This window comes from Capricornis sumatraensis, chromosome 17, assembly GCF_032405125.1.
Source record: "Capricornis sumatraensis isolate serow.1 chromosome 17, serow.2, whole genome shotgun sequence".
NCBI lineage: Eukaryota > Metazoa > Chordata > Mammalia > Artiodactyla > Bovidae > Capricornis > Capricornis sumatraensis.
Window position 1 is genome coordinate 58,222,634 of NC_091085.1, and position 12,168 is coordinate 58,234,801.

A 12,168-nucleotide genomic window follows, 5' to 3' on the forward strand; every position below is an offset into this window, starting at 1 on the left:
CTCCACTTCCTCACGTTTGTCATCAAAGCCTCCTGCCGTCTGTCCTGCAGGGCCCACAGGAGAGCAACGGCGGGTGTGCTTGGCCTGGACAGCTATGCACATGCTCGCTGGGGCTTACAGTGGGCAGTGTGACGCCACGGTCAGTGCACAGGGTTGGCAGCTGATGGATGCACCTGGGTTCGGGATGCTGGGTCACTTCTGAGTAAGCGAGGGTCAGCAGGAAACAGGACCAGCATGCTGAGTGGGGACTGAGGACAGTTGATGAACGGGGTGGGGTGACCTCGAAGATCATTAGAAGAGAGACTGCAGCATCCTGGGGCTGGCATCAGTGGGGAGCTGTCACCACCTCCAGCTAGAGCTGAACTTCATCTTGGGTGCACTGTTCCCCAAACCTGGATTCTTCTGGTGTTCAGAAGGAGGAGAGAGTTGAGGTTTCTGCCTGAACTTGGGGGACCCAGCCAGATACCAGGGTAAGCTCCTGACCCTTCTCTTGTTGCTTGTCAGCAGCCTTGAAAGTAAAGTCAAGCATCTCCCAGCCCACTCAAAATTCCAGGAGCAAAATCCACACATGGGCATTCAAGTTGGTGCTTCCTCAGAGAAAGAGACCCAAGGCAGGTTACATAGTAATGACAATCCCTGTTAGCACGTGGCCAGTGCTGACTGGTCCCTGAATTTTGCATGAATGATCTTACTTAATCCTCCAAGGGACCCTCAAGGCAGCCTCTCCATATTTGAAGACACACATGTGTGTGCACACACTCACACATGGACACAGACACACCTTCTGCTTTGCAGATGGGAAAACTGAGGCCCAAGGGGCCAAGTGATGAGCTGGGGCTTGTACAACAAATAACCTGGAGTTGCTTGGCCCCAGAATTTACCACTTGGCTGTGCTCTATTGGAAAACTTGACATTGAACGCATAATTTCCCAAAATGGTAGGATGCCAGGTTGCACACAGGTGATATTTTTTTCATCTTAATGTCTTTGATCATGTGTTGGGAGATCACATTGTCCCTAAGATTTGCAGATACAATAGCTGAAGCTGAGGCTAATGTAGGCACTGAGGCTTACTTTGAAAAGAGTAGAAAGGTAAGTCCAAGTTCAGGTGTGAGGTTGTCTGGCCGAATCCCCTCGGGGACTGGCGGGAGGTGTGTTGGAAGCTCAGATACACAGTAGGTTTCCAGCAAGGTCGCCAATCCTGTGCTGAGTCCAAGTCAAACCCGCCCAGGGCTTGGAGTTTCCGAAATAAGGAAGTGGCATGACTCAGGACTAAATCGGCTGGTTTTTCTTTCTTTTCTTTTCCCCCGCTCTTTTGATAGTGTTTTAGGCAGAAAATCTTGTTTTGCAAACCAGAGTTTCTCTTGGAAAGCGGTGGTTGGTGGGAGGGCTGTAGACACTTCTTGCAAGTGGCCTGTTCTGCTTCACGGAGGGAATAGAAAACTTCAGGGCTGGCTGGGGCTGGCTGGGGCTGGCTGGGGTGGTGGGAAACAAGTGTCTCCTGGGGGGAGGGATGTGAGTTTCGGGGGGGGGGGGACTGCAGCTGTGAAATTCCCAGGACACAGATGGATGGCAGTGTGGTACTGCCCGAGGGTGCTGGAAAGATTCCTCCACCCTCAGGTTATCAGAACTTGCCCATGGTGGGGTTGGGGGGTGTAATTGGTGCAGGTTTGCAGACCCCAGAGATGAGAGCTGCCTGCAGTGGGGACCCTGAGAGGGTAGCACCTTGGGGAGGGTCATGACAGGGACAAGGCCTTTCTGGGGGCCTGTGTATTTGAGTTGATGGGGGCTTAGACACTGTTCCCGTGAGAACAGTTCATCTCAGGCCCCCAGACAGTGTATGAGAAGCTCCCTGCTGAGGGTAGCCAGGGCAGCCAGAGCGGCCAGGCCAAGTCCCCTTACAGGGACCCCCCCCTCACCATCACCCCCTGCTCCTTCGCCTGTTTCTATGCTCCATGACTCAGACCTCCTGGCTTGGCTTCCTGTCTTGGTCAATTTCACTTCCTAGTTCTGCCTCCCCTGACGCTTCAGAACGAAACTCCTTCCTTAGAAATTAGAAGTGAGGTTGGGGAATCCAAACCACAGGGGATGTTGGCAGAATCTGCTGTCTGGGGGCACAGAGTGCGTGAGGGCGGGCCCCTGGTGTGAGAGGGGGGCACTCCCTCCCTTCTCTTCTGGGGAAGGTTCAGGACCCCCCATGGGGATAAACGCTCAGCCCACTCCTCTCTTTGAAGCTGGGGGCCCCAGCAAGGTAGCAGAGGTGCCTGGGGGATGTCCAGTGAGCCCCCAAACCCACATGCCTAAGGTATCTGGAGCTTTATTCATTTGCCGGGTGCCTCCTGCCCACCTAGCAGTTGTGGGTGCAGAGACACTGCCCTCAGTGAGCAGCGGAGCCAAGGAGCTAATTTCAGGGAGCAGCGATCAGTGCTCTGGAGATACCAAAACCCCGTAACGGCAGGGTGGCTGGGAGGAGAGCTTTGGAAAGAGTGGTCACAGCAGGCTTCTCTGAGGAGCTGTCCCTTGAAGCTGAGAAGTGAAGGAAGGCAGAAGGAGGTCTGTGAAAAAGCCACGCAGGCAGCAGGGACAGTGAGTACAGATGTCCTCGGGCACACCTAGGGGCTGGGCAGGAAAGGTCCTGGTGGGTGGCTGGAGCAAGGAGAGGGGTAGGAATCGGGTTGGACAACGGGGGCAGGGCGAGTCTGCGGGGCCTCACACACCACACCAAGGCCTTTGGGCGTTATTCCAAGAGCATTGGGTCATCACTGGCAAATCTGAAGCAGAGGAGTGACCCGATTGGATTGGCATCCTTAGAAGCCCCCTTGGGCCTCCCTTGCAGAGGAAGGATCGTGGGACTCAGGTGGGACGTCCGGCTCCCCAGCACGGTTGGGCTCTGTTGTCCTCCCTGGGGGTGAGCCCCAGGGCTCACTGCGAGGACTGGGGGCAAGGCAGTGGGACAGGGGTGGACCATTGTTCCTTGGGTTTCATGGGCAGGATGGAGAGGCTTGAAGGCAGAAGGGATGAGCAGGTCAATGACCTGGGGGTTGAAGAAATCGTTTGTGACCTGGATCTTGCTCCAAAGTTCAACTCAGTTAACTTTCAACTCCCTGGGAGCTGCCTGGGGCATCTGTAGCAGGTGTTTTTTATGGGGCACAGGCTGACCTGGGCGTCTCAGAGAGGGAAGAAAAAAGTAGCCATGGCCCCAAGACCCTCCGGGAGCAGAGAGCTCCCTAAGGACTCCAGACCCTCCCCCTCCCATCCTCAGGGGTTGGAGGTCTCACTTGCATTTGGAAGAATCCCCTCAGATTCTAAGCTTTCTCCTAGAAGGCGAGCCTAGCCCTGCCCACCCACCGCCCCCTTCCAGCCCATCCAGACTTCTAGAGTCCCCCACGATGGGCCTGGCCACCCTGGCAGCAGTCAGGCGGGAAGGGGGGCAGACCACAGGTGGAACCAGCGCACAGGGGAATGACGGCGGAAGAAGCTGTTTGCTCCCCGGCTGCTTGCCGGGGTGGAGAAGCTCTGTTTTTCTGAACCCTCATCTGTTCTTACCGCTGCTGACGCCGCCACCGCCACGGATGGGGAGAGAGGGAGGGGGAGGCCAGTGCCAAGTTGGCCCGCCCCCTTCTGAACCTGGGCTTCTGCCACGCTCCCCCGCCCGCCCGCTCCCGGGAGCCTCCGTCTGGAGGTCACATTCAGCCCTGACGCGTCTCGCTGGGTCAGGCAGCAGGAAGATCGGCCGAGTCCTTGCGCGCCGCGGCGAGGCTGCCGGACAGGCGGTGGGGGTCGGGGTGGAGGTGGGGGTGGGGTCTTTGGTTTCTGCCCGGTGGCGGCGTCAGGGGTCCGGGGGCTGAGCGCCCACGCTGGGCACGTCGGTGCCCGGAGGCGGCGCGGACGCGGTGCTCCCTGGTGACGCCTGGCACGGGGCACCGAGCACACAGCCGACAACTTCCCGCCGCCCTCCCCCATCAGGCGAAGGGCACCTCGCATGCCCGCAGCTGCGGGGGGCGGGGGGTGGTTACGGCTCAGGGGTGGCAGCGCTGCCGGAGGAGCCCTGGGCCACCACGGGCGGGCGGGCCGGCGGGCGGGCGCGCGCAGCACAGAGCTGCTTCCCCGCCCTCCCCGGAGCCAGCCTCCGCCTGCCGCCCTCCATCGCCCGGCCCCTCCCACCGCCCGGCCCCTCCCTCTTCCCTCCTCCCCTCCTCCCTCCCTCCTCCCTCGCGCCGCCGTTGGACGAGAAGGATGTGAGGCTGAGCTGAGCCGCCAGCAGACGCCAGCCAGAAGCCTTGCGGAGCCGGCACCACGGCCGCCCAGCCTCCCGCCTCCCGGCCCGCTGCTCCCAGCTCCGATCCCTGGAGCATCCTCCAAGCCGTATGTTTCCGGAAAACTTGGCCGAGGGGGAGACGCAGATGAGAGGATGTGAGTGAGTGGCTCCGGGGAGGGGACTGGGGATTGGGGGGGCTCTTGGGACACGGTGACGGGGACCCCAGGGGTGACAAGGACCTCAGGCTGGAGGGGGGGACTTGGGGTTTCTCTACCGTGGGGTCCCACCTCACTTTCTTCTAGGGCCCCTTCCCAGCCTCTCTGGCTGTTGGGTGGGGGCTCCCTGGGAAGGAGGTCTGTGTTGAGGCGGATCCGGGAGGGGTCCTGGACAGTGTGCTCAGAGGTGCTCTCTCCAGGTCGAGGGGTGGGGGGCTTTACGCCTCATCAGGTTCAGGTTGTCCCCGAAGCATGGTGAGGTCTACAGGGCATCTCCCTGTGCCCAGCACCCTTGGTCTGGGTTCTCAGAACCAGAAGACAGCCCATACCCATCCACCTCCACCCCAGGTGTCCTGGCCGGTAATATTAGGACACTCACCCCAGCTCTTTGCACAGCACTTAAAGAAACTGAGGCCCAGAAAGCAGAGGGAATGGCGGGGACCACACACAGCAAGTCTGGGCAGGGCTTCAGGGTGGCTCAGTCCAGCGGTCCTTCCCAGGCGGCGTTCAGGCAGGGCTGGGCGACACCCCCCACCCGCCCCCCAAGCCCCTGCTGCTGCCACGAGTGGAGTTAATTAGAACCTCAGCCTCTCAGCCAACTCCATGCCATCTCCTTATTTATGTGTCCAGTTTGTAAATGTCAACCTCCCTGGGGTCCAGCCACCCCCTGGGTCCTTGTCCACCGCCCCTCCCTACCCCCCACATACTTACCCCCCCAGCAGGCCCAGATGGGAGACCCGCCCTCTCCCTCCCGGGGTTCCGGCCCAACGTGTTTGCCTGGGCTCTCTTGGCCCCGGTTGGGGAAATATAAATAAACGCGTCCCCGTCGTCCTCGGCCAGGTTCTCTGGAAGTGGCAGCTGCTGCTGGCGCAGGCGGCGGGAAAGGTCAGGGGGCTGGGTTACACTTGATCCCACACCCTGACTCCCCCCGCCAACCCACCCCCCCCCCAACCCCCCGCCCCGTGCCTGTCCTTGAGGAACCCTGAGCAGCGGCCGTGGAGCCACGTGGCCTGGTGGCCTCCACAGGGGAGCAGGTGGCCTGTCAGTCCAGCACCCCCTCCCCCACCCCACTGGGCCTATAGGCGGGAGAGCGGACAGCCCTGGACCCCATGTCTACTCGGCCCCGTGGCCCACCCCGTGAGCTTTCGAGTTGCTCTGATCTCCGGAGCATTGGTTTCCCTCCCGTCCAGGGGATGTGAAAACGGCCGTGGCCTCGACAGCAAGGATAAGAGGGAACCAAGTCTTTGAAGGGCTTTGCAAACTCCAGGTTGCTCGGCCATGTGACACGGTGGTTTGTTGATGTTGTTTTTGATGCTGTTTTATTTCTGTGTGAGCCTTGTATGTAGCAAGCCGCCGGCACATGTTTGGATGAATGGGTAGATGGAGGGAGGGAGGGATGGATGAATGAATGAAAGACAGAAAATACCGACAGGCAGAATGTCAGCCCCTCAGGCTCCCACCCCTGCAAAATATAGCCCTCCTGGCTTGCAGCTTGATTTGATTCAAGGAAAACGACCTCAAACTTCGTTATGGGAAATCTTTCACTAGTCGTTAGGAGTCTAGCTCTGGGGCTCAGAGGCCGCTCTGTTCCCAGCAACGTGACTCAGGCTTCGTTCCTGCTGCCCTCTGGGGGCCCAGTCCTGCCCCGCAGCCCCTGGAGGCTGGAACCTCCCCTCAGCCCCTCCTGCAGCTGTCAGGAGCGGGGCAGGCCCTACCTGCTTGGGCTGACCTGGGCGCACAAGGCGTGCTGCTCACCAGGGGATATGAGACATAAAAACATGGAGGTACCGGCTGATGTGAGGCGAGCCCATGTATTGGGAGCACGGCGGGCAGATGGGCTGAGACTCAGGGCCGGCTGGAGGTGGGTGGGGGGTGCGTCGGGAGGGACTGCATTTCTGCTGAGCCTGGCATTTACGGTGTTGAAAGTGGAATAGGGGCTGGAGGTGCAGCTCTGGCCCGAGTCTGTGGGCATGGAGGGAGCTTTCTCTGCCCTAGGTGAGTCTGGGGTGGCGCCTGCCAATTCCTAGGGGTTTCTCCCCACATCAGAAGTCTGTGAGTCTGTGTGAGAAGCTCATGGAGATGAGGGTGGCTGTGATTTGTGGAGGCAAGTCCACCCCAGATCCTGAACGAACCTGGTGGGGCACGAGTCCAGGGTGGGCCTTTAGGTGTCCCAGGGGAGCTTGGGGTTGCCCCGGTTAACCTGAGCACGGAGGCTCCTGGCCCGATTTGCCCCCACCCGAATTCCACCCTCCCACCCCTGCTCACACGGTCCTTCCTTTCCCTGGCCCGGTGAGGCCGGAAAACAGCCCTGTCTCCCGAGGCCTCCTCGTCTGCAGCTGCGAGCGAGTGTCAGTGCCGGGTCACGACCAGCAGGGGAGGAGGAGAGGTGGGGCCCTGGGCGGGATCTGTGCCCCTGACCTCAGCCCCAGAACCCTTGATGGTGACCTCAGCGGGGGTGCACCCTGGCTGTTCCCACCTGCCCTTCCAGTTCCTGGAGCCCAGGCCTCTCTCAGGGGGCCCAGTCCCCTCCTTCTTGTACCCTCCCCCACCAGCCCAATCCCCGTGTGTGTCTCTTTCCAGAAACCCTGGACTGGTGCAGTGAGCCTGAGGCCCGGGATCAGGGCTGTTTTGGGCCCGGGGCTCTGCTCTCCATGCCACAGACACAGGCCCTCTCTGCCCTTCCAGCCCCCTGACACCCCTCACGTGCCGTCCTCCTCCTATAGGTCTCCTGGAACACGGCCGGAACTGGTCGGCCATCGCCCGGATGGTGGGCTCCAAGACAGTGTCCCAGTGTAAGAACTTCTACTTCAACTACAAGAAGAGGCAGAACCTGGATGAGATTCTACAGCAGCACAAGCTGAAGATGGTGAGTCCCCCACCAACCTCCTCTCCCCTCCTCCCCTGCTGGGGTCACACCGTGGTCCTGTGTGGTCACTGCAGCCTCAGAGCCCTGGGCAGGGAGGAGTCTTAACACCAGGTCTCGCTCAGGATTCAGCCCCTCCCGTTTCTTGCTCAGAGGTCCCCCTGGAATGCTGCTGGGATTGCTTCCATGCCGTCAGCATCCCTCCTGGGTACTTCGATGGACAGGCCCACCCTCCCGCCTCCCCGGCTCCACCACCACACCCCCGCCCCCTTCTCACTAGCACTCCCCGGTTAGACCCCTCTGAGGGCCTTGAGCTCCGGGCAGGGAGGAAGGAAGGAGCGTGGTGGGTCAGGGCACTGACTCACCAGGGACTTGGGGCTGTCAGCACATTGGAATGAAGACCCGGGGCAGATGAACCCTAAGTCAGCATCACCCCCTACCCCCATTTGAACTCACAGTCTCAGGGCCACCCCGAGGAGCAGCTGGCTGAGCCTTGTCCTCCAGGGGACTGGAGAAGCAGCTCAGACCTCCCCCTCCCCCAGGAGCACAGAAGGGGCGGGCTCGCCTCACTGCTCTTATGAATGGTCTGCACACTTCCTCCGCAGCTGTTACTGGGAAGCTGCTACAGGGCCATTTGGGGGCGGCATCTTTTCTTCTCTCTTTTTTTTTTCCCTTTTCTTTTCCCTCTCTCTCTCTGCCTCCCTCTCTTCCTCCTCTCTCTCTCCCTCCCTCCATTCCTCTCTCTTCCCTTTTTGGGCACACTTGTGACATGTCAAGCACGGTCATCATTTCAGATCTGGGGAAACTGAGACTCAGCCAGGCTCGTAAACAGCTGACTTGGGGGTGAACCCACAGCTACGTGACCTGAGGACTCATGCCTCTTGGTCGGCGGGCTGCGTAGTTCCTTGCAGATGTGAGGGCACAGGAGGGGCACACACAGCTCTCCACCCCCCAGTTCCCCACGATCGGGCGGCTTCTGCTGGGTTTGGAGTATGTGCAGCCTGTCTGGGAGGTGGGGGTTGAATTGCTCCTCATGCAGCCCACCGTGGTCCAGAGAGGGCAAGCAGGCTGCTGGGGTCACACAGCATGGCAGGTGGATCAGGGAGCAAAATCTCCTTCTTTGAATGCTCCTGGAGTGCTGTGCTAAATTTGAGGACATCACTCCCCAGCCCCTGAGCTTCTCAGGTGATGCAGTTGGTAAAGGACCTGCCTGCCAATGCAGGAGACATAAGAGACATGGGTTCAATCTTTGGGTCAGGAAGATCCCCTGGAGGAGGAAATTGCAGCCCACCCCAGTATTCTTGCCTGGAGAATCCCACGGACAGGGGAGCCTGGCCACAGTCCATGGGGTCGCAAAGAGTCTGACATGACTGAACGACTTAGCCCACCCACTCCCCAGCCCCCTGAGTATTCTTGGTTGGAGGAGGATGCTATTGCATGGCCCTGTGGTCAGGGCTGAGGCCCACCTGCAGGCTTCATTGGGTCAGGCCTCTGCCCGCACCCCGTCCCCATTGTGTCCAGGCAGGCGGTGCCCCCTGCCCCTCCCCTGCTTTCTCTGCAGTTGTTTCCCGGTGCTCCTCTGTTCCTCCTCAAGCTTCAGGCAGGGCTTGCTCGAACACAAGGAGCTCTGCTGGTCTTCTAGATTTTCCAGGACTCTGGTTTCTGCAGGGAGGAAGATGGTGAGGGCTGAGGCTGAGGGGCACCTGGTCTGTAACACAACGCTGGCTAAGATCCCGTAGCACAAGGTGGCAGTGGTGGTTGGAGTGGGGGTGGCAGGTCACCTGTACACACCAGGGGCAGGTCCTGGCCCTGACATCCCCCAGGGACAGAAATGTCTTCTTCCTGCTCCCTCCCCTTCTCCCTCTGACCTGTCAGTCCTCCCTGCCTCTCCCTTCCCCCTCCCATTCCCTGCTCAGCCCAGCCCAGTGCCCACACACCAGCGTGCTTTCCCCAGGCTATTGGGTTACAGGAGTCTCCTCTCAGAGCCTGCTGGCCCACAGCCTCACTTTCCAGGTTTCACTGGGGCACAGCCTTGCTGCACCCCCCAAGACCCCAGAACTTGAGAGCGTGGGTTGGGGAACCAGAGATACTAGCTGGATAGGTGGTGTGGCTTGTCCTCTGGGAGAAAGTGAAATCAAGCCCTGGCTTCATGAATTGATACCTGTGACCTTGGGTAGCGGCTTCACCCCACGAGCCTCAGTTTCCTCATCTGTAAATGATAATGACAACCCTAACTGCTAGAACTCAGGCTGCCCTAACTGCTAGTAGTAGTACCAGCATCATTTTTATTTTAAAGCCACTGCCTCCCGCTTTTCTTCTCAGGGGTGTTTAGGTGCTCCCTTGAATAATATCTGCAGGAACAGTCATGGTAGGGACTCGCCCCAGACACCCAGATTCAAATGTGGATTCTGATGCTTTCTAGCTATGCAACCTGGGGTGAGTGGTTTGTCTTCTCTGGGCCTTAGTTTCCGCACTTATGAAATGGGGATAATTCCCACCTCAAGGTGGGCTTCCCAGGTCGCGTAGTTGGTAAAGAATTTACCTGCCAGTGCAGGAGACACAAGAGACATGAGTTCGATCCCTGGATGGGGACCAGTATTCTTGCCTGGAGAATCCCCATGGACAGAGGAGCCTGGCAGGCTGTAGTCCAGGGGGCCACAAAGAGTCAGGCACGACTGAGCACATACATGTCCACCTCAAAGGGCTGCTATGGGAACGGTTTGAGTGAAATGGGTGTGGGGTGCTTAGAAGTGTTCCTGGCACGTCGTGAGCGTCCCTCACTGAGAGCCACGTGGCGGTGGCAGTGTTGGCAGGTTCAGTAGTGAATTGCCCGTGGCCACCTGGTGCCCGGTGGCTTGGATGACCGAACAGTGTAAATGCACTCCTTCCCTGCTGACTGTGAAGGAGTGGACCTACACTGAAGGCTGCGGAGAAAAGTGCACTGAGAGGTGGGGTGTCGCATCTCTCTTGGTTGTTCATTGGGTATAGAGTATGTCCACTCCTGGATTGCCTGAGGAATTGGTTCATTAATCGATTGGTTCATCCATTCATTCACTCATCCAAAGAGGCAGTCTAGCCAGATGGTACAGAGTGGGGCCATGGGTAAAGGGCACACAGAGCTCTGCTGCTCCTGACTGGTGGTGCCCGTGGCACTCAGCCTCACTTTAAAGGAGTAAGACCGGCCCCCGTCATGGGGTTGCTATGAGCTGCAGAGGCTTTCCTACTTGTAAAGGGCCAGGCGTGGTCCTTGATCAGTGCTTAATAAGTATTGGACCCCCACTGCACACTTGGCACGGCTTTACTGAGTACCTACTATGTGCCAGGGAAGAAATGGCAGGTGCCATCCATATACATGTGGTGGGGTTTCCTGCTGGGCTGAGGAGCTGAGTCTTTCTTTAATGGACAGTGGGAACCATCGAAGGTTTGTGAGCTGAGAGGCCACCCAGCGGGGGCTGGGCTTGAGGTAGATTGTGCGGGTCCCAGCAAAGCACAGCCAAAGTTGATAGAGACAGTCGTCCTCCTTGTTCTCTGACCCTGAACTTGCTGGAGGACAGGCGGCATCACTGGTGGGCTGAGGAGGAGGAGGGGGTGTGAGCAGCAGGGGGACCCTGAGCACCATCTTGGGCCCCTCCCCAGACCCCTGAGGTCATCACCATTGACCCCATCCTCAGGTGGAGATGCTGAGGTCAGATGGGAGAGGGGCCTGGTGAGGCCACAGAGAGAGTTTGAACTCACATCTGTAGGCGCCCCTGGCCTCCCTTTCTGGACCCCTCCCTGTGTTCCAGGACTCCCATGGAACTCAGCAGAGGTGGTCTTGGTGGGAAGCAATGGCCCAGAAGGTGGGGGCCAGCAGGCCATGTTCTGAGGCCAGCAGACGGGTGAACCTTGCTGATGACTTGTGGATGAGAAAGGGCTGTTTGGGAGAGTGGAGTTGGCTCTCCTTCCCTGCTGCCTGCGAAGGAGTAGACTCACATCGAAGCCTGCGGAGAAAGTGCACTGAGGGCTCTGGGGACCCATCAGCCCTGGGTCCATCCATCCTGACAGTGGCCACCCGGGGTGCAGGAGTGAGTTTCCCGTCACTGGAGAATGCAGGCAGGCCTCACAAGATGCTGCCCCGCACCCTCCAAATCCCGGGAGGGAGACAGGTCCTTACGATTCCTGAGGCAGGGGCAGCCACCTCTGGCTGCCGGCCAGGCCCTGTCTGGAGCTCAGGAAGACATGTCACCCTCCGCCAACGGAGGACGCAGTGGGGGAAGCAGGGGGTCAGGGGGTGTCCCCTCCTGCCTTGCGCCAGATCTGGCCTGAGTGTGGCCACCGACAACGTCAGCAGGAAGCAGGGTCGGGTGGGCAGGCGGAGCACGTCCCAGAGTTATGTAACATCTGGCACTGGTGACTTCTCCGAGGTTTTCCCTCCCCCTGCTAATGGCCAAAGGTTACCCTTTCCTCCCATCTGTGAATCCAGGCCCTGGGGCTCAGCTTCTGTGTCTCTCCATCTCTGTCTGTCTCAACCCATCCCCCGCCTTGTTTTCCTCTGTTGCCTCTTCCATCTGAAGCTGCACAGGCCTGAAGAGAGAGAGATGGTCAGGCAGGGAAGTGCTTGAACCTGACCTGCTGTGAAGTCTGGGCTTCTTGACCCCATAAGCTGTGTGATCTTGGGCAGGTGTCTTTGCCTCTCTGAGCTAGTGTCTTTGTCTATCAGTTTCATGCATCTAAAGAAGTAGTTACAGAGTGCCTATTCTGCACCAGGCTCTGGTCTAGGTGTGCTGGGAATTCAGCTGAGAACAAAGGTGCCAGCCCTCGAGAAGTTAGTTCTAGCTGGAGAGACAAATTAAC

The 12,168-nt window shown here is 59.1% G+C and overlaps 1 protein-coding gene across 3 annotated transcripts in view; it reads left to right on the plus strand.

The window, feature by feature from the left end:
* NCOR2 (nuclear receptor corepressor 2) overlaps nucleotides 1-12,168 on the plus strand; it is a 157,658-nt gene that overhangs the window by 92,260 nt on the left and 53,230 nt on the right. For all 3 annotated transcript variants that reach the window (XM_068989806.1, XM_068989807.1, XM_068989808.1), the window contains exon 18: nucleotides 7,196-7,338. In XM_068989806.1, the coding sequence (XP_068845907.1) occupies nucleotides 7,196-7,338 (143 nt within the window). The remainder of the gene's footprint in view (nucleotides 1-7,195; nucleotides 7,339-12,168) is intronic.